Below are 19,856 nucleotides of genomic sequence, written 5' to 3'. Positions count from 1 at the left end.
TGGCATACCATATAGCAAATAGCTCGATTGGTGTGTTATTTTTCGTTGATATGAACGATTATCTCATTTGAGTAGGATATAGTACTAGATTTTTTGTTCCATCCTATTATGATTATAGGTGCTCTTACGCTGCAAATTGAAATTGCACTCCTTCCCCAACTTTGTTAGTTAAACCATCGATTAGGGACAGAGTTGGGTGACTTAACGGGAATTTTTTTACAACAATAAGCAAAAGTAAATTGCAAGATTGACTTGCTGAATGTAAATTTGACCAGCACAGATCAGTTGACCATTGACACTTACTTTCTTAAAGGAGAATCTTTAGAACCACCATCAAACTTCCCTCAAAATTAAGAGAAATTTTCCATCTTTTTCCCTTAAAATATGAGGATAATTAAAATAAATAATAAATAATTAAAAATTTTCCATCTTTTTCCCTTAAAATATGAGGATAATTAAAATAAATAATTAATAATTAAAACTAACTAAGACTAACAGTTTTAGTAAATAGTAATAACAACCAACGGGAGTTGGTTCAAGTGGTAAGCAACTTAGTTCGCTTAAGCAAGTTTCCGGTATCGAATCTTTGTGGATGCAAAAAATCCCCGCTGGGAGACTCACCACCCACCACAGCTAGGTGTGCGACGCAGGTTGAACCATTGGTTAATAAACCGGGGTAGGCAAACCAAAAAAAATTAAAAAAATAATAATAAGAGGTCTGATTAATAAAGTGAATAACTTAAAAGCTGGCACTAATATTAGAAGAAAACTTAAGGATGCCGCTGAAAATTTCCCCTTTTCAAATCGAAAACCCAGATAAATGAAAATAAAGGAAGAAATATCTTACCATTTGGTTTAACATAACAATTTATACTTTTCCATAATAATAAAGTATTTGAGTGCTTCATCCCATACCATCAGACCATGGTCTTTGCAAAACTGAATCAATCAAAATTGAGGTTGCTAAAATGATCATAAACCTTTTTTTTTTTTGGAGGGGGTAAGAAACCTGTTTTGACATACGCATCATTATTCCATTGCAATTAATAAGTGTTCTATGATAATTGATATAGTTGCTTATATTATCAGTTGAATATCACATAATATCATCTTTAAAATTCAGTCTGAATTAAGAGGTTTTGTAAAAAACAACTAATTGATTCTAAGACTAGGGTTTTGTACCAAGATCATACAGCAAAATGAAGTGCCTATCACAGAAAAATCCTGGACTCATTTTCAGATCTCTTCGTCCAAGAAACGAGCTTCCCAAGCATTATGGTATCCATTGTGTATTTGTATAATTAATACTAGAGATAGAAGAATCTAGAGTATTCTTCCTACTCTGGTTTCAAGTGATACTAGTTCAAAGAAGAAAATGGGCAGGAAGAACAAAGTAAGGATTTTATTTCCCTCAAGTTTCTAGTAGATGTTAAGGTACCCAAAACTTTATGTGTTGTTCAAACGCTGAATTCACAGACTTGAATGACCATGGAATCTCAGAAACATTTACTTGAAGAAAATGAACTACAATCAGATTATCTTCAACATGCAGGTGGAGCCTTCCCCATGAACCACATGTACCAAAGCATAAGAGGTTCCAACTTTCAACATAGACAGAGAAACCGAAACGATACCTGCCAAGGATATCTCAAAATACTCCCCTGATTCTTGAGGGACCTGGACAACATATGCAGAGCATCCACATTAATCTACACAGTACACTTGAACAGGATTGCAGCAAGTATACAATGAACAGTAATTGTGACAGGAAGCAAAATTCCTGAGCAGCTCCCAAGTAAACAACCATTTCTGCCAGCATATATCATACACTAAAGAGCATCAATCCAATCCTTAAAAAGTTAGGCGATCAGATCTTGCAAAAAGGCATTCATTCAAATTGTTGAGGTAGGGAAAAGGGGGAAATAAGTCCACTGAAAACCTAACTTCATCAACCAGTTGCTTTGTCAAATGTCAGCGGATGAACGGGCACCTACTAGTAGTAGTTTTATGGGATTCCCTTCACCTCTATTGAAGGAAAAACATCCGCCAAATGCCAGAAGACAATTCTATGGGAGAACCAAAATTATCATCTATAAATGATCTAAACAGCTACAACCTTATTAATGACCATAAGAAAAAGCCACCAATCACAGTAGTTAGCAGTCATTTATACATTGATGCTTTACCTTATGATGGGATTTGTTCGTAATTTACAACAGATTGCGGTAATTGGTTGGAGAATGAATGATCTTCATGATGACTTTTGACTGTCCAGCTTAGCATAAAACTGAGCACCATGACCATCTGTTTTCACAACCACTTCTTCCAATTGGCTGTCCTATTCCCAGAAAGGAACCTGGGAAGGTTAAGCAAACTATTCACCCTTGTAACACCTTCAAGAGCTGCCCACTCCTCATCCTCTGGAGTTGAAATGCACTCAGCAAGACTCCTTGCAGAGGAACACCTCTCTGGATGTTTTTCTTCCATTGACTCCAGAACAGGAACAATTTCATCTGAGCCCTGTACTGCAAATCTCTGAAGCACAGGACCATTGGCACTATCACTATCAAGGCTTGAATTCTGACAAATGCCATCGCCTGTTTCTATGTCTATTGGCTTCACAACCTCCTGAGATGCATTTGCTGAACCAGACTTCTCTTGTGTATTACTAGCAAAAGACGGTGGCTCCAAAAAGAGACAGACAACAGCACAATCATCACTCCTAGAAGTAGGGAACTTGAGCTTCCACGCTCGAACTGCACAATCCACAAGTGCCCTGGCTGCTGAAGCTCGACATGGGGATGCAGCCACTATATCCACAACTTCCTTGTTTGAGAGAACATCCCAGACCTATATAAAATATAAAACCACTTTCTTAACTTAAAAATCCAGATGAAGAGAAGTAACTGCAGACCACAAGGCAATGAGTTTAACGATTCATCTACAATTAAAAAAATAAAAAAAAAAAAAAAATAATAAAAAGCCAGCCAACAAGATAAAGATAGTCTAATTACTCTCAGCATGATTAATTGGCAAGTCCTACAACATGAAGCAGCAAGGAAAAAATCATATAACAAAATACACTATCAGATAAGAAAGTTCAGGGACTTGGTCCATGTTTCAAGGATGATGCTACCTTTGGTTTCAGATCTCCAACAAGTAAACAAGTACCATGCATGTTTTTATATCAGTTCATAAACAGGCCCAGAAACAAGGTTCAGCAACTTTATGTCATGTTCAAAAGGATACCAATATACTTTGGAAAAGAAGCCAACAATAATTTTTGGTACAAATAAACCAACAATTAGATTGTGTACAAGAAAGATAGCCTACTCATCACCCAAAGAGATCGCAGTAAGATAACAGGGCACCCTTTTTTTTTTTTTAATTAAGTTTGTTGGAACAACCAGAAGATCAACAAATCAACTAGTAACTAAAACTTTTATTTAAAGGTTGTTGACACTTGAATAACACCTCTTTTCCAGAACACTATCTAAATTGTCTGTTAAGATTTTTAACACTTCTGTAACTAATAAATTAAGGTGGATACGATGTACATCAATAACACCTGCCCAATACATACAATCTCTGCACATGACACCATCAGGTGCCAGTGCCACATGTGTGGCACACAAGTGCACAAAAAACACAACACAAGAAACCTCACATTTACCAGAGATCAAACACCCGATCCCCATCTTAGCACCGATCATTGTTTGATATTTGGGTCATGGAAGAAGAAAGAAAAGCCTGGACAAGCTCAAGACAAAATGCACGTTAGAGGCAGATACCAACATGAATAAGAATAAACAACCGTGCACAACGTCATGGGAGCACAGCCATGACGGCAACAAGGGCAGGAGAATAACCAAGGGAGTATGAAGCCACTAGAGCATAGATGTGGCAGCAACAGAGCACTTGCTAGTCATGGAGAATTCTGACTGAAATTTGCAGTTTCCAAAATTTTTGTTTAGAGTTGGTTTCAATATCGCATTGACCGAAATGACCCAAAACAGTGAATATAAATTATATAGCATTATTCTGATACAAATTCGTGAGTTTCAAGCGGTTTCACAAGTTAGAGGGAAAACTCCAAACCACCCCTCCCCTGCGCGTTAAAATAAAATTAAAAATAATAATAATAATAAAAATAATAAAAAAGAAACCCAGAATTGGTATTTTTGGCCAAATCACCAAATTTCTGTGGAAGAAAGTCTTAGGGACAACTAAATGCATCTGAAACAACAATTTACAGCATCTGTGCAAGGTTTGTGGGGAAACTCAAACTTAGAGGTTTGTCCCTATGGTGTGCTTTTTTGACAGATAAAAAGAATGGGGAACTTGTGAGTGTGGGTCCCACACATGGGTTTGGTCAAAGAAAGCAAAGGAAAGAAAATCATGAAATATACACTTTGAGGGGTGGGAATTTAGTGAGAGAGGAAATGGAGATGGTGAGTGGAATTATATAGGAAAGAAAGGAAGCAATGAGGAGACAAATAAACTCAAATGAATGGAGTGGGAAAGAAGGGTCCCACCTGACCAGACAATAACTTATTTGGCATGTCCAAGAAAATCAAAACTATTTGGATCTAATCAATGATATGAATGAGGGTTAGTGACAAGAATCAAAACCATTGGACAGCCAAGTAATTGACTTCATTTTATTCACCCAAAAAAAAAAAAAAAGTAATTTACTCCATCGATTACAATTGGACTGCACCAATGTTCAGCGCCAAGCGCTTATTTGTGTGCACTGTTCACCACAGTTGTCACAGTGACTCCACAAGGAGTATTTTCTTTTCTTTTCACTTTTTTTAGGGGGGGTTTGGGGGCCGACATAGTGACAGCAGGATGCCCATGTAAGTTGGATTCAGTTTTAAGAAGGGAAGATGTTCCACGACAAGGCTGTGGAGCTTCTCAAAATCAATGAAGACCCACAACACTTTTAGCTGTATTTATAGGTTCAAGGACAAAGTTTATTGGAATAACAAAATCAAAACAAACTGAAAAATAAAATAAGAATGAGGAATCCTACCTAGGGGCCAAGCTACCTCCATTGAGAATTAGTTCCTAACGGATATTTTTTATACCTACTTTGTCCTTCCAAAGCTTCTCCTCAAGCTGGAGCATATATGTTTTTCATGCTGAGCTTGTTACAAATATAAACAACTCTTGCACTTCCCGATGACTTGATGAACATATATGCTAATTGCTCTCTGTATGAACATGGCTAGGAGACATCAATCCTTCCTGTAGATTCTCACAAATAAAATGGCAGTCAATTCAAATGTGCTTTGTGCGCATGAAACACAGACTTTGATGCTATATGAATAGCTGCCTGATTATCACACCAAAGTGACATAGGAGACTCATCAATAAAACCAATGCTCTAGGTGATTGCTTCAGCCCATATAGAAATTTCTTGAATTTAAAAACAAAACCACTCTCCTCCTAAGCAACAAATCCTGGAAGTCACTCCGTATAGAATTCCGCCTAGGGATCACAATGAAGACAGGCAATCTTCACATCAAGCAAATATAACGGCCAATAGAAAGTAGCAGCTAGGGATACCAAAATCTGACAAGAAGTAAGTTTAGCCACCAGGGAGAAGGTGTCAAACTAGTCGATACCATAAACCAAAGCAGATCCCTCAGCCACAAGCTGAGCCTTCAGACGTGCAAGGTTGCAATCAGGATTGACTTTGACTGCTAATACCCAATGACATCCAGAGGCAGTCTTTCCTCCTGGTAAAGGGACCAAATCCCAAGTCTGGTTTTCTCCAATGGAACACAACTCATCATACATAGCAGCAAACAACCCAGGACTGACCAATGCCTCTAAGAAGATTTGGGAGAGAATGATTTTAACCATAGATAAACAAGCATAAAAGTGAGGAGAAAGGTTAGAGTACAAAACAGAATTAGACATCATATGTTTACACAACTCCGAGTACATTTATGAAGTGCAATCAGGACATCAAGACCTAAAAAAGGGACGAGAGGTGGTGGGATGACAGTCATATCTTCCAATGAAGGAGAAGCTAGTGGGGCGACCGAAGGGGAAGGGACTGTAACTGTCTTTGGACGCCTATGATAAACAATAGTGATCTCAGACAAAGTGAGTGGAGAAGGTGGTGATGGAACCCCTGACATAGAAGATGCTAACAGGAAAATCAGAATCAGAATTACAAACATTTAGCAGGTTAGTAAAGAAAGGGGCATTTTTGAAAAACAAAATGTCAGCAGTGACAAAATATTTTCATAACACAAATGAGTAATAACAGTATCCTTTATGGGTACAGGAACACCCTACAAAAATACATTCATGGGATCGAGGATCTAGCTTGGAGACACAAGGACGATGACACGAACAAAACAAACACATCCAAAAGCACAAAGAGGCAAAGCAAACAGAGAAAGAGAGGGAAATAACATGAAGTAGGGTATACGACCTTTCAAGAGGAAGGCATTCAGATGACCAAGTAACAAGCAATAAGCACTAAGTCACCTCAAAAAGGCTTTAGGTACTCATATTTCAAACAATAAAGAGCGAGTAACCTCCACTAAATGACGATTCTTCCATATGGCAAAACAAATTCGTTTAGGGGTGTCAACACACAAGGACGAGTGAAGACTCCCATTAATGATTATAATGGTCTGAAGGGTGCAGAGAAGTATTCATTCACATTATCACTGCAAAGAATTTAACCATGTTTCAAATTGGATCTATGGTTCAACAATAAAACCACAAAAATATTAAATAATTCAGAACGAGATTTTGTTAAATAAATCCAAACGAGATTTGTTAAATAAATCCAAGTAACCCTCAAATAATCATCTACAAAGGTAAACAAATATGTAAAACCCAAAGTGGATAAAATAGGACATGGTCCCCAAACATCAGAATGGACAAAAAGAAGAGGGCAGGTCAGAAAACGGGGAGGATAACTGACACACTTGGAGTTTCCAAAACTAACATGACTCACAAGATAGATTAAAAATAGGATGAAAATGACTATTTTAAGTATTTAAAGTTATCCACAGAGGGATGACCCAAATGACAGTGAATTTGGGGAGGTTGGGAGATGCCCAAACAAGCCACACAGGTGGAGTTTTCAAACAGGTACAATCCCCTAAATTCCCAGCCTCTACCAATCGTCTACTTTGTTGAAGGATCCAAAAAAAGGCAATAGCCAAGAAAAAAGGTGCCAGAGCAATTGTATGTCGTAGTGAATGTAAGAACAGATAACAAGTAAATTGGAAATGAGGTAAATATAAAATGGAGGATAGTGACAAAGAGGTGGTAAGTGAAATGGTTCCTGCGCCTTTAATGTTGGCATGGGATCAATTAGCTAGAGTGACCATGGATGAAGATGGAGAAAATGAAGAAAAGATACAGGGACTACCAGTCATATGTTCAGATGCCCCTGAATCAATAATCTAAGGGCAGGATGTGGAAACAAACATCTTGTGCATTACATATCTAGACGAAAGTAGCCATTGGTGCTTGAGAGTAGGCTGCGTGAAACTGTGAAAATCACAGGTAGGCGGCCTCTGAAATCTTCACTGTCTTCAACTCAGGCTGTGTGGGGATAGGGGCAAGCTCTGATTAAGCAGTAATAGCAATATACAGCTGTGATTGTTCTCCATGTAGCTTCTAACAGAATCCATGAATATGTCCAACTTTCCCACAATGATGGCAAGTCTTAGGATGTCCAGAACTTTCAGCAGGGGCATGAGAGACCAACGCTCATACCAGAAAAATTTTCACGATTATTTCCTGTATTTTATCCTCCTGAAGAACCTCGACTGGGTTTAAAGGTTGCAAATGCAGAAATATCTTCTGGTGCAATGTCATGAGAATTCCCCTTTGCCACCCGGAGAACCCATGAGAAATTGTTAGCTAAAGTGGGAACTTGATCTCCTCCCAAAATCTAGCTCAAACAGATTAAAATTCCTTTCCTAGATTCCCAAGAAACCCATCACCACAAGTTGTTCCCTATGTTATTGCATTGTTTTTACATCAAAAGAGATGGGTAATATGGACTTCGATTCTTCATGCATCTTAAAATTAGGAAAATACTGGTTTAGGGGTCTACATTATCTGTCTACCCTATACAACTCTTGAGACAACTAATATATCCTAAACCTATCATTTTGACCTGAGTACGACATGTCTAAATACTACCACAAATCTTTCACAGTATCTAGGTGAGTTAGAAGATCCACAATATTGTCAGCCATGGAATTAAATATATGTCCTAGAATACGTGCACTAATGACTACCCAATCCATATCTCCTTTGGGGGCAAATTCAGTCAAGTGGTCCTGTTGTCTCTGTCCAGAAAGAACAAAAAAACTATAGTCTTCCATTAGTGGAAATTAAAAGCACCTTCTAGTTTCTATTCAGTCAAGTGGTAGAAGGACGAGGATACAACTTCAGTCATGGTAGCTTTAGGTTCAGATGTTTCTCCAATAATTCCAAAAATCTATACAGTCTCAACTCCCCAAAGGTCAGAGACAGATAATAAAAGTGGACAGTAATAAAAGGAGATAGAAAACCAGAATCGAGACCAAACCAGAGAAATTCTTTGCTGTAAATCAGAATTACAGCCCAAAAACTGAACCAAAAAGGTCTAAAACAGAACAAGAAAATCTACCCCAAAATTGAACGAGAAAGTCTAAGCCAGAACCAAAAAAGTCTACCCCAAAGCTAACATCGTGGATTATATCCAGGAAAAGAAATCTCTTGAAGAGGCCACTAAACAAGAGAAGTGCTTCTAGAGAAGATATGCAACACAATTCATTCTCACCTCATCTATCCAAACAATCACATGTTTTGTTATTTGTTGAAGCAATGACAAGTTTCCCACCCCTCTTAGCCTTCACCACTCTTCTTTGTCAAAAACACACCACAAAGGCTTTAAGCTCTAATTCTATGTTACAACCCCATACCCAAAAACTCAAGTAGGTAAGGGCAAAAGCAGAGTAAATCTACAATACTGAAAAGGTATTATAAGGTACCCATGGGTGTCCGCACAAATAGGAAAAAAACTTAAATAATTAAATGGGAGTTACAAACACGACGTCATGCCCATTGGGGGTACTTACCAATTCTACCGTGATAGGAGGATCAAGACCTTGCAATATGGGCATCCAAGAAACAAGTAGAACAAAACTCACATGATCTGACCACTATATACTTGTGCATTTCTTTAATTGGCCAAGGTATTTTAACTTTAGATCCCAAGAACTCCAAAAATAAGGTTTAAGAAAACATGATAATATTAATTGTTAAGACGGAATCATTAATATTGATGCTAGGTCAAGATCACCTAAGTTTCTGAAACATGCCTTGTATTCCGCTCCACATTGGGGATAATCCCAATAAAACGAAACATGCATCATATTGGGCTCCAGATTTGGGACAAACCCAACAAAATGCAACATAAACCATTTATTTATGATATAAAACACATAGCATCAATCACATATCCGAAGGTGCCGACTGAACACAGGCATAGATCAAAATCTCGATCTCGATGCCCAAATCGCTCCCTCAAAAGAGCAAGCTGGGGTGAGATCTCGGTGACTGAATTTTCTTCAGTTGAAATCAAAACCAGATTTGAGTGGGAAGCATAAAATTACAATAAAAGTCCAAGGTACACGGTCTGGTCGAGATATCCAAGATATTACAAGATCACCAAGACTTGATCGAGAACTATCTAAGATATGACCAAGGTAACCGAGATATTATTGAGACTCAAGATATACTAGATATGACCAAGATAAAAAGACAAGACCGAGATATCTGATGTCTCAATCAAGTTGAGGTAAACCAGGGTTCTGATTGTCAATTGTCATCTCGTCTCACCTTGGTGAAAATGCGAGATATTTCACCAGGTCTCCTTCCATGCACATATGTATGTATATAAAGCACATTAACTGAAATACTAGACAAGAAATATACCCCATCAGTGGCAAGAACGATGAATTCATCTTTCTCAGTAAGACGACGATAACAAACATCTGGAACAGAAATCAAACCAAAATCCTTTAAGCAAAAGTCCCCAAAAGCTCTAGCCATTGCTAAGCCTGGTGAGTCATTGTTTGGTAACCAAACTCGTGCAACCTCCGGCTCATCTTGCAAGGCAAAGACTCTTCCTTTGCATTGTTGAATCCTTGCGGCTTCCCCTATATATACAAACCAGAAGTTCCATAAATAGAAAATATGGCAAAGGTTGAAACTTGATGGACTAATTCTAAGGAAACTAATTGCACTTGAAACTGAGAAGTCTCAAACTAGTTATAGAATCCTTCTCAAAAAGAAGAATAAGAGGTTATTTCACAGAGAAGATACGTACCTGGAAGGTTGGGCTTCAAGTCCACAGTCAATTGCACAGCAGCCAAATTGTTCTCCTCATCTCTTGTCCCAAGTACTGCTCTTGAGTCTCCTAGATTTCCAAGTAAAAGATCCTGACCCTAGAGATTCACATTTGTATGTTCTGTCATCGCCCAAAAATTTGTGAGATGTAAGATGATAAAAATGCAGTTCTAGAACATTGGGATGTTTCTTGCCTGTTTTATCAAAGTTACAGCAGTAGTTCCACTGCAGAAGCAATCAATTGCTGGATGCATCTTTAATTCCTTATCCATTAACTTGAAAACTTTTAAAAGAGACTGTTTCAAAGGCAGATACGTCTCAGGAAACTCATTATCATCATTAACATCATAGGATTCACACCATTCCTCGTCAATACAAAAAGATGCTGTTTCCTCTGAATTCATGCTTTCAGGACCACTTCTGCTTTGATCGCTACAGGAGTTAACTTTCCACAGCGAGCTCAGCTTGAGGGGAAGAGAATCTCGAACTTTCTTTGCAACCATATGGCCATATGGGCCATGACCATCAAATACTCCACAAAAGATTGTATCACTTCTTGAACTGAAATTCTGGTATGATGAGCCCAAACCAAATCATCATTACAGGAAGATAACATTTGCATGAAAACGTAATGGACAACATGGAAATATACAGAAAAATTTTGTTCACTCCCAAAACATTTAATACTTTTAGGTTAATTAAGCCGATTCAATAAATCGTAATGATTAAATAAATCGTCGACATACACAGGTTACCTAGCCATAATACTAAACAAATACAGTATCACTAAATGTTGGAAGTATCAACCCAACAAACACCATTGGGTGAAAACCATTTCAACAATCCCGTGGAGCACAAAAGCAATTTTTAAAAAATAATAATAATAAGCTATTATTAGAGTACGACCAAGTACTAACTAAGAATCCAATAATGAAAACAGAGCAATCAAAGATACCATCATATTTCTTCACCAACTAAATAGGTCTTTCAGCAATCTTCTGAGAAAGCCCATCAAGCTATCACCTGTTAAGTTAATTCCAGCACAAAATCTGTTTCTTAAATTCCATCTGTTATTTTTCTTGATCTCAACTAAATACACTATATTCAAGCAGTGTATAGAGGAAATAAGGAAAACAACCTGTACAACTTTTTTCCTTGATTACCTTGAATTTAAGCCACACTAGCTATACGAAGTCACCATGTAACAAAGGGTTCCATAAAGGGGAATCACATCACCCAACAACAGCAGCAGCAGCAACAAACTCAGCATTTTACAACTTAACTGGAGTTGGTTAATAAAAATTTGATAAAAATCTGTACTTCTTAAAATTCTGCATCAACTACCATCCAGAAGTCAACACCTTTATCATTATGAGATTCAACACTCTAAGGGATATTAATTTTTATTAGATTGCATGGATATAAAATGATAAGAAGCATCAACAACTCACGGACCTCCTTGATTTATCTTAGAATCAAAGTGCTTATTCTGGTTCTAAGTTGTGCCACCTCAATGCTGCAGCTTATGCTATGGGAAGACAATCAAGATCCCACATAAATTTAAACCCCACACCCCGACCAAAAAATAATAAAATAATAATAATAATAATAATAAAGGAATAAAACAAAATAAAACAAAACAAAATCCAAATAGGTGCAGAAAGGAATCCTTTTTCTTACACGCCTTCAAGCTATTGGGCATCAATAATGTAAAGCTAAGATCACGGATGACTTAGCCCCATCACAAATGAGAAAAATCAGGACTATGAAAGAATTAGAACTCGAAGTTGTATGGCTAAATCAGAGTGTAAAAATTCAATCAGGCACCTCAATCAAATGGAGTACAGCAATAGTACAACATAGCAGCAGCTTGACGGAGGAGTTGATCTCAGTGTGAAGGCCTTTTTCAATCAACCACAGCAGCTCCAGCACAGGCTTGGTTCGAATGAGTGAAGAAGATAAAAAAATTAAAATAAAAAAATAAAAAAAGATAGGTGGATTTAGCTTTGGACAGCAAGGCTCCTTCAGTCCTAGGTGTTTAGCTCTCAACAGTAAGATTATCCCCCTTCTTATCACTTAAGAAAGGACAAAAGAATAACACAAAGAAAAGCTTTATTAATCAATTCATTAAAATTGGGTGGCTGAGAACAGCCTTACATATTTACAGAGCACAGATTGCCCAGAAAATTATAAACTCCAACATACTAAAATAGAAACTAGACTTTGCTGAGTTATTTAGTCAATATTTTCAGCAATAACAAAAAAGAAACTTCTTATCTAAAATTAGAACCACATGCATGAATCCTAAAATGGAGAGTAACTTTTAAAATCTTAAGAAACAACTAGAATAGAAACTACGGGGCTCTCTTTGGTACAATTAAATTTATGACCTATGTATATATGGTATGATTCATGACCCCTGTTTCTCATAAAATAAATCAACTTAAACATAATTCATAAATAGATCCAAGGTTATTTATGTTACATCTTGTTTTTTTCTGGTAAGAAGGTTATTTATGATGCATCACCATAAACTTTTAACTTTTGTTTATGCAGGTAGGGTTAATAAACATGTACAGAATTAATACTTAAGGAGGTGTAGGTAAAACTACCAAAAATTAGATCAAAACCTTGCTTCTTTCTCTCTCAGCCTTCGCCTTGCTCCCATCTCCACTTCAATAATATTTTTGGGATACCAAAACTATCCCAAACCAGTAAAAGCAAACTAAAACCAATTACCAAAACCAAAGTCAACATATATACTTATAAGGTAAACCAAAACGGAACTGATGATACATAATATGTTATTTATCCAACTATACCAAACACATTTCTTATTATATAATGTATTATGTTTAGCAGTAACTTTTTTATCACTCATGACCCATTACCAAAAAAGATGTCCCTTTCTCTTGGCCCAGCAGATGACTCAGGAACTCAATACCTCACAGTCACGAAACAATGTCAAGGCTGATGTCCCTCAAATCAAGTGGAGTGCCCCAGAAGGATCATGGATTAAAATTAATGTCGATGATAATCTTCTTGCCAACTCTAATCTTGCAGGTTAAGGAGGCATTGGAAGAGACTAATCAGGCCGAATGACATTCTGTTTGCTCAAGGTTGTGGCTCTCAATCTGTTCTTGTGACCAAAGCACTTGCGGTGAGGCAAGCTCTCATAAGAGCTTCAAGGCTGAACATTGCCAAGATAATTATTGAAGGTGACAATCTTAATGTTATCAGCATTATTAATTCTCAGTAGAAAAGCAGTGCTTGGAAGATCATTACATCATTCAAGACATTTGGGAACTGGTTCCCTTGTTTTCTGAAATCAGGTTTCAACACACTCCTAGAGAGGGGAACTTTGTAGCCGATTCCCTTGCATCTTGTGCTGCAAGGGATCAATGTAATTTGTATGTTGAGAACTCCCCTCCACCCTTTTTTATGTTGGCCAATCCTGGTAGATAACTTAGGTACTTTTCCTAGAGGATTCAAATTTAAATGAATCTTCTTTTCACTCCCAAAAAAAAATTCTTTCATAAATAGGTCATAAACGTAAATAAAATATGCCAAAGAAAGCTTAAAGAAAATCTAATACAGTTTACAGCCTTTGAAAGCTGCAGATGCAAATGGATTCCATCAAATCTTCTAATTATAATTTCATAGACACAAACATGGGCTATGACACCATTCATATTACTGTTCACCTGAACAGGATTTTTGCCTCTATCCAGCCCTTCTAGAAGACCGGCTGGTTTGGTTTGACTTGGGCCTGTTGATCCAAGTGAGGTTGATTTGCTTCTCCCAGATTCTACATCAATCAGTGCAGAAAAGAAGATTGAAAGTTGAATGAACAGAGCTATTCTCTACAGTGGCGAGGATCCAAATGCAATACACTGGATTAATTTGGGGGTTCATTAGTTACAATTTTAAATCAAGTAATTTTCTTTAATTAGTAAAGCAATTCAGTCATGTGGGATGGAATATACTTATACTTTTAAAACTTTAAAGAGTCGGTTCAAATTGAGTTTAACTGTAAGTTAGTTAGGATTTGAGCCTTTCTTTCACTTGTTCCCTACCTGCCAGCCCACTTTGAAGCCAAAGCCAGGTTACCTGATAGATTACTCCAGGTTACCTTCTAGGTTTATTCACAAATACTTTTGCTGATGATTCTGTATCCTCAATCTCTATATGCAATACCTCATATTTATCCGAGTGGTGTTTCTAGCATCAAACAAAAAGCATGGGTTCTATTTCAACTTTGGACCAGCATATTCACATGGATAGGTAATACCATAATAGGTATTCTTAAAGAATCTTTTCACATCACTCACTTGTTTCTCCCCTAGTTGATCTATGCAAGTTACAGCTTTATCATACATATCAGCCGCCTCTTGGAAAAATCTGAACAAAATCCAATCAACAAACAGTCCCTTTCAAAATTCTGACCATCCTTCTTCAAAGCCATGATTAGGAAACAAAAGATACGGACCAAAATACTTCCACTGCTCAAAGATCAGCTATCATTTCAGTTTTTAAGAGACAATGAAGGCTGGAAGCCTTCCACACCCTTCAAACTGAAACAAGGTTACTCCACTCCTCAAGTACCGTATCTCAATCTAATGCACCATAGCCAACTACCTCTGAACAAAGCCTCATAAAAACTTCAAATTGATTACACGCTTTAGAACATCAACACCAGAACTTTGTGCACCTATACACAAAAAGCACTACCTTCCTTGTTAAAACTGAGGAAGACCACCGAAATAACCAGAACTTCAAGGCAATCAAATCAGATGCAGACGCAAATTTTAAGGTAATTCACAATGTTATTGCTCGCAAAGCACATATCTGATGTTCCCTTGAGTACTAACCATTTAAGGGAATCTGATGATTCTGTGTTGTTCGAATGGGTGACTCTTTCTTGGCTAGGAAATCCCTAACAATTGTGAAGATCCAAATACAATTTGGGTAAATAAGTAAGATCAAGTAAACCAAATGAACAGTTTTTTACCTTGTTTTTATGGCATCCCCTTGGTATTCATTCCTAATCTATCGTCGAATAATCTCCAAAAATCTAAGAGTATCAATGTTTAAGCAACCTTGGAAAAGCTACCGACAAGTGACATGCGAATATGCGATAGAACTTACTCAAAAGAGATTATCAAACACCCTTTCGTTAATCTGACATTCCATTTGCATGACTTTGACACAAATGTGAAATGATTGAATGGGACCCAGAATGTTGGACGAGATTCCTTATGAAACATCTTCAACTCTGGAAAGGTTAACTTTATGCCAATACGTGAATGGGAGGAAAAAGTTACTAGAAAAGAAACTAAAATAAGGCCATTATTCCTATCACAGCTTAATAAACCATTTTTCAATCAAGCACTACGTACATGAAGGCAGGAATCGTGTGGATTTCCCTGCCAAAGGGGTTAAGGGGGAGGGGGGAGACTAGATTCCTAACTTCAGGAGTGAAGATGCCTAAAAGTCGGGAGCAAGAGAGAAGTTACCTCCCAAACAAGCATTGCGTCTTGATTGACCCCTTTCCTTCCCTGCTGGGTAAATATGCAAGCGACGTCACTGGCACCGTTTACGAACATTCTCCCGGCAATCCTATGGAGCTCTTGTTCAGCTGCATCTGTCTTTCCGAAGAAGGAGAAATCAACAGAACCAGAAGTTTTGTAAGTTGCATATGGATCACCACTACTGTTTTTCCTCTTCTTATTGGAGTTCTTCTTCAATGTCCATGAATTCCACCTCCTAGAAAAGGTAGTCGATGCAGCCAAAGAGTGTAGAGCTTCATCTACATCTCTCTTCCTTTGGGATGAATAGCACGAACCCATGAAATCAAATCAAACGACTCTAACAACAAACCTGTTCCTCGATATAAAAATAGTCAGATATCAATGCATGAGCTCCCAAGTTTCAACAGAAATGATCAGTGAGATTATGGTGGTCGTCAGAATCAACACAAACACTTTTGACACTTTTGGAGGGAATCCAGACTCTGGATTTTAAGGAAACTTCCTCAAAAGAGTTTTAGGGCATCGAGTGTCCATGTTGAGCATTGACTCCCATAAAAGCAAGATATCGACTTTTGGCCTACACTTCGGAGTAAAACCTCAGAGAGTCGAAGTTTTCAGATTTCTCCTCTCAACTTCGCACGTGTAGATATCCAACCCAGCGCAGTCAAAAAATGTCTGGATGCTTCTGCAGGCTTACAGTTACAGCCTCACCTGAGCCAGCTGACTCGGCGGCTTTGCACTTTTTGACCGCTGACCATTTTTTGGGCTGTTCTCGTATAACGTCTAGGTTTTTTTCATTTTTAAACGTAACGTCCAACCGTGTAGGTTAGTCAGATTATCCATTTTAAAACATAACCTTTATTTTATTTTAGTCAGACTTATCCATTTACAAAAAATATACATTTTTTTTTACTCATTTCTTATGTGACACCCCCCCCCCTTCACCTTGGGTGGCAAAAAAAAAAATATTAGGTAATATAAATATATATTGGGTGAAACAAGTATTTAGGGGTTTGGTGGGGGGGGGTTTGGGGGGGGGGGGGGGGTTGGGGGGCGTACATAAAATGATTGAAATTAAATTTAAAATAAAAAAAATAGAAAGTTTTTTCTTTAATTTAATCCCCACATTTAATGTGAGATATGAACACATGTCACTCCTCCATAAATAAATGAATGATTCATTTCCTTATAAAAAAGAACAAGATAAAATCTAAGAGTTTTATACTCTACCCAAAAAAAAAATGGTTACAAAGTTTATACATGCACTTTCTTCTGGGTTTTTTCTAAGAAAAAATTCTTGAGTTTTATGATAGGAACTTGGTGCACCCAAAGCGAGTTGAACAACATTCAACTTTTTCTAGGGAAAAAAATTAGCTTTAGAATACTAGTAGACGCTTTGAATTTACATTTGTATCCACAACCAGATTTGTATGGATGTTGCGCCTTTTGGATTCCAATAATCATTTATTGGATTTATTATCTAATATTATTATGTATATCTTGTATTTTTTGGTAATTTATTTTGTTGTAATATTCTATGATAAGTAGATTTTCTATTGTGATTTTCTATTTTATGTAGATTTCTCATTTATTGTAATATTTTATTCTAGGTAAGTTATTTTCTTTATGGGGGAAAGTCTATCTCCTCTCTTGACTGCTCATGTATTTATATGTATTAAAGATTCTCAATAATAAAACACACCATTATTCAACCAAATCTAAAATAACATGGTATCAACCTAACCTTTGATCGTAACTTATGGTAACCAATCCTCTATCCCCAACTACTACTCTAGCATTTGTCAACCCATCTTCTCCTTATTTTATTCATTTATCCAACCACCTTAGGGCCTGTTTGGTTACATGAATCTAGAGATTTCAAATCTCTGAAATCTCTGGATTCACAAATGGGAGATTTATACTTTGGTTGTGTGAATCTCTAGATTCATGAAATCTAAAGATTCACATTTTTACACTAAAAACATGAATATGTAGATTTATGGGTATAAGGTGAAATCCGGATGTTTCATCTCTACTATAAAAGTGTTAAACATTTGAACCATAATTTCATAAATATTTTTTTAGGATAAATTTATAGATTTCATTCCAAAGATTCAGGCTAACCTAACAGTTAATTTTATGAACCATGACTCCATAGATTTGAAATCTTTAGATTTAAAATCTCTACATTTTTTAAATCTTCAGACTCAGGTAACCAAACAGACCCTTAATTAATTTAACTTCTTCATATTTGAGAGCTCACACATAAAATTTTATGGTGGGAATAAATGATGAATCTATAATCAAATCATTAGAGGATGGTCCTAGAAAGGTATTTGAGGCTATAAATGCCAAGAGTACGTTTGTGCAAGATCTTGGTCCTCTTTACTACTTTTTGGGTATTGAGGTTGCCAATAATAATAATAATAATAATAATAATTATTATTATTATTATTATTATTATTATTATTATTTTATTTTATTATTATTATTATTTTTTGAAAGTTATTAAAATAAACAACAACAACAATAACATGCCTTATCTCAACCAAATATAGTTGGCTACATGGGTTCTTACTTTCCAATCGGTTCCATTTAAGAGTTAAGGCAATATTCTATGTAAGGATTAAGTCATATTTATTATTTCTTACTACTTCTTTTAAGGTTATCTTAGATCTGCCCCTTGCTCTTCTAGTTCATTCCATTTTGTTAAATCACTTCTTCGTTTTGGAGAATTAAAGCCTTCGTTGAACATGGTCGTGCCACCTTAATTGGTTTTCTCGTAGTTTATCTTTAATCGGAGCTATTATGGGACCAACTTTGCTATGACATTCTTTACCTCATTATTAGTTTTGCCACTAATCTATCTTATCATTTTCATTTTTATTACACTGAGTTTATTTATGTAATTTTTCTTAATAGCCCAATGCTCTGCCCCATGCATCATTCTTAGTTGTACAACGAAATTTTCTTTGAGCTTTAAATGACTACATTTATCAAAGAAGACCCTATATGCACCTTTCAACTTCATCCTCTATACCAAAAATTTTTCCCATTTATGATTGAGTTTATATTCCTAAAATAATTATTTTTTGGAATCTTGTTTTCATTAAATCTCACCACCTCAATGTTGATCTAGTCATAGCAGAAGTTATATACTAAATATTCTATCTTCACTCTACTTTGGTTAAATTCATTTGATTCCAAAGCCGCTCTCTATGATTCTATTTGGTATTAATCCTTACTTTTATCTACCAAAACCTTATATTTAGCAAAAACATATACCAAGAATACATATCTTGAATATTTTTGTTTAAATCATCCATTATGAATACAAGTAAATATGGATTTAAAGTTGACTTAGATGAATTAAGGGCCTGTTTGGTTACATGAGTTTGGAGATTTCAAATATTTAGAGACTTCAAATCTATAAATTTCAAATCTATGGAGTTATAATTTATAAAATTAGATGTTTGGTTGTGGAATGAAATCTGTGGATTCATCATAAAAAACTATTTGATCGACGTGATTTCCGTGAATGTGCAAATGTATAGCTTTTTTGAAATCTCTGGATTTCACCCCTTACCCATAAATCTACAGATTCACGTTTTTAGTGTAAAAAGGTGAATCTCTAGATTTCATGAATCTAAAGATTTTTACAACCAAACGAGTATAATTCTCAGATTCATGAATCCAGAGATTTCAAATCTCTGGATTCATGTAACCAAACAGGCCCAGGCATTGTTTGTTTGCAAAGGTGGATTGAGGAAAAAAGAGGTGAAAAAAATAAACATGTAAAACCCATATGTAATGGGGTGGTGGAATAAGAACGGAAAGGAAATGATTTTGTGAAAAAAGTTTTTAATGTGGATCTCACTTTGTTGTTTTTCATATTTTTTCACAAAATTCAACATATTTTATGAGATTTTGAAAATGGATGGG

The 19,856-nt window shown here is 36.3% G+C and overlaps 1 protein-coding gene across 2 annotated transcripts; it reads right to left on the bottom strand.

Moving 5' to 3' along the window:
• Window positions 1-1,323: 1,323 nt before the first annotated feature.
• On the bottom strand, window positions 1,324-16,552 carry LOC148999548 (putative protein phosphatase 2C 6). 2 transcript variants are annotated; one of them, XR_016170696.1, is made up of 6 exons: window positions 15,900-16,552; window positions 10,578-10,952; window positions 10,364-10,481; window positions 9,970-10,193; window positions 2,187-2,850; window positions 1,324-1,677 (listed from the first exon to the last, which is right to left on the bottom strand). XR_016170696.1 is itself a non-coding variant. In XM_089139658.1 (5 exons), exons 1-5 carry the CDS (start codon window positions 16,230-16,232, stop codon window positions 2,311-2,313), a joined length of 1,590 nt encoding a protein of 529 aa, XP_088995784.1. In that variant the 5' UTR covers window positions 16,233-16,552; the 3' UTR covers window positions 1,684-2,310. The 2 variants fall into 2 exon arrangements, 1 of the variants encoding a protein (XP_088995784.1); XM_089139658.1 differs by lacking the exon at window positions 1,324-1,677 and having other exon boundaries at window positions 1,684-2,850.
• Window positions 16,553-19,856: the final 3,304 nt, after the last annotated feature.

The sequence above is a fragment of the Hakea prostrata genome, chromosome 11 (genome assembly GCF_041222555.1).
Source record: "Hakea prostrata isolate BN-2017 chromosome 11, UWA_Hpros_2, whole genome shotgun sequence".
Classification (NCBI taxonomy): domain Eukaryota; kingdom Viridiplantae; phylum Streptophyta; class Magnoliopsida; order Proteales; family Proteaceae; genus Hakea; species Hakea prostrata.
Note: the sequence above shows the minus strand (reverse complement) of the source record. Positions and strands in the feature narration are given on the sequence as shown.

Coding starts and splice junctions, on each gene's coding strand:
- LOC148999548 (XM_089139658.1), bottom strand. CDS start 16,232: ATGGGTTCGTGCTATTCATCCCAAAGGAAGAGAGATGTAGATGAAGCT. Junction 10,482..10,577: donor CTGTAACTTTGATAAAACAG/GCAAGAAACATC, acceptor GTGAATCTCTAG/GGTCAGGATCTTTTACTTGG. Junction 10,194..10,363: donor CTTGAAGCCCAACCTTCCAG/GTACGTATCTTC, acceptor TTGTATATATAG/GGGAAGCCGCAAGGATTCAA.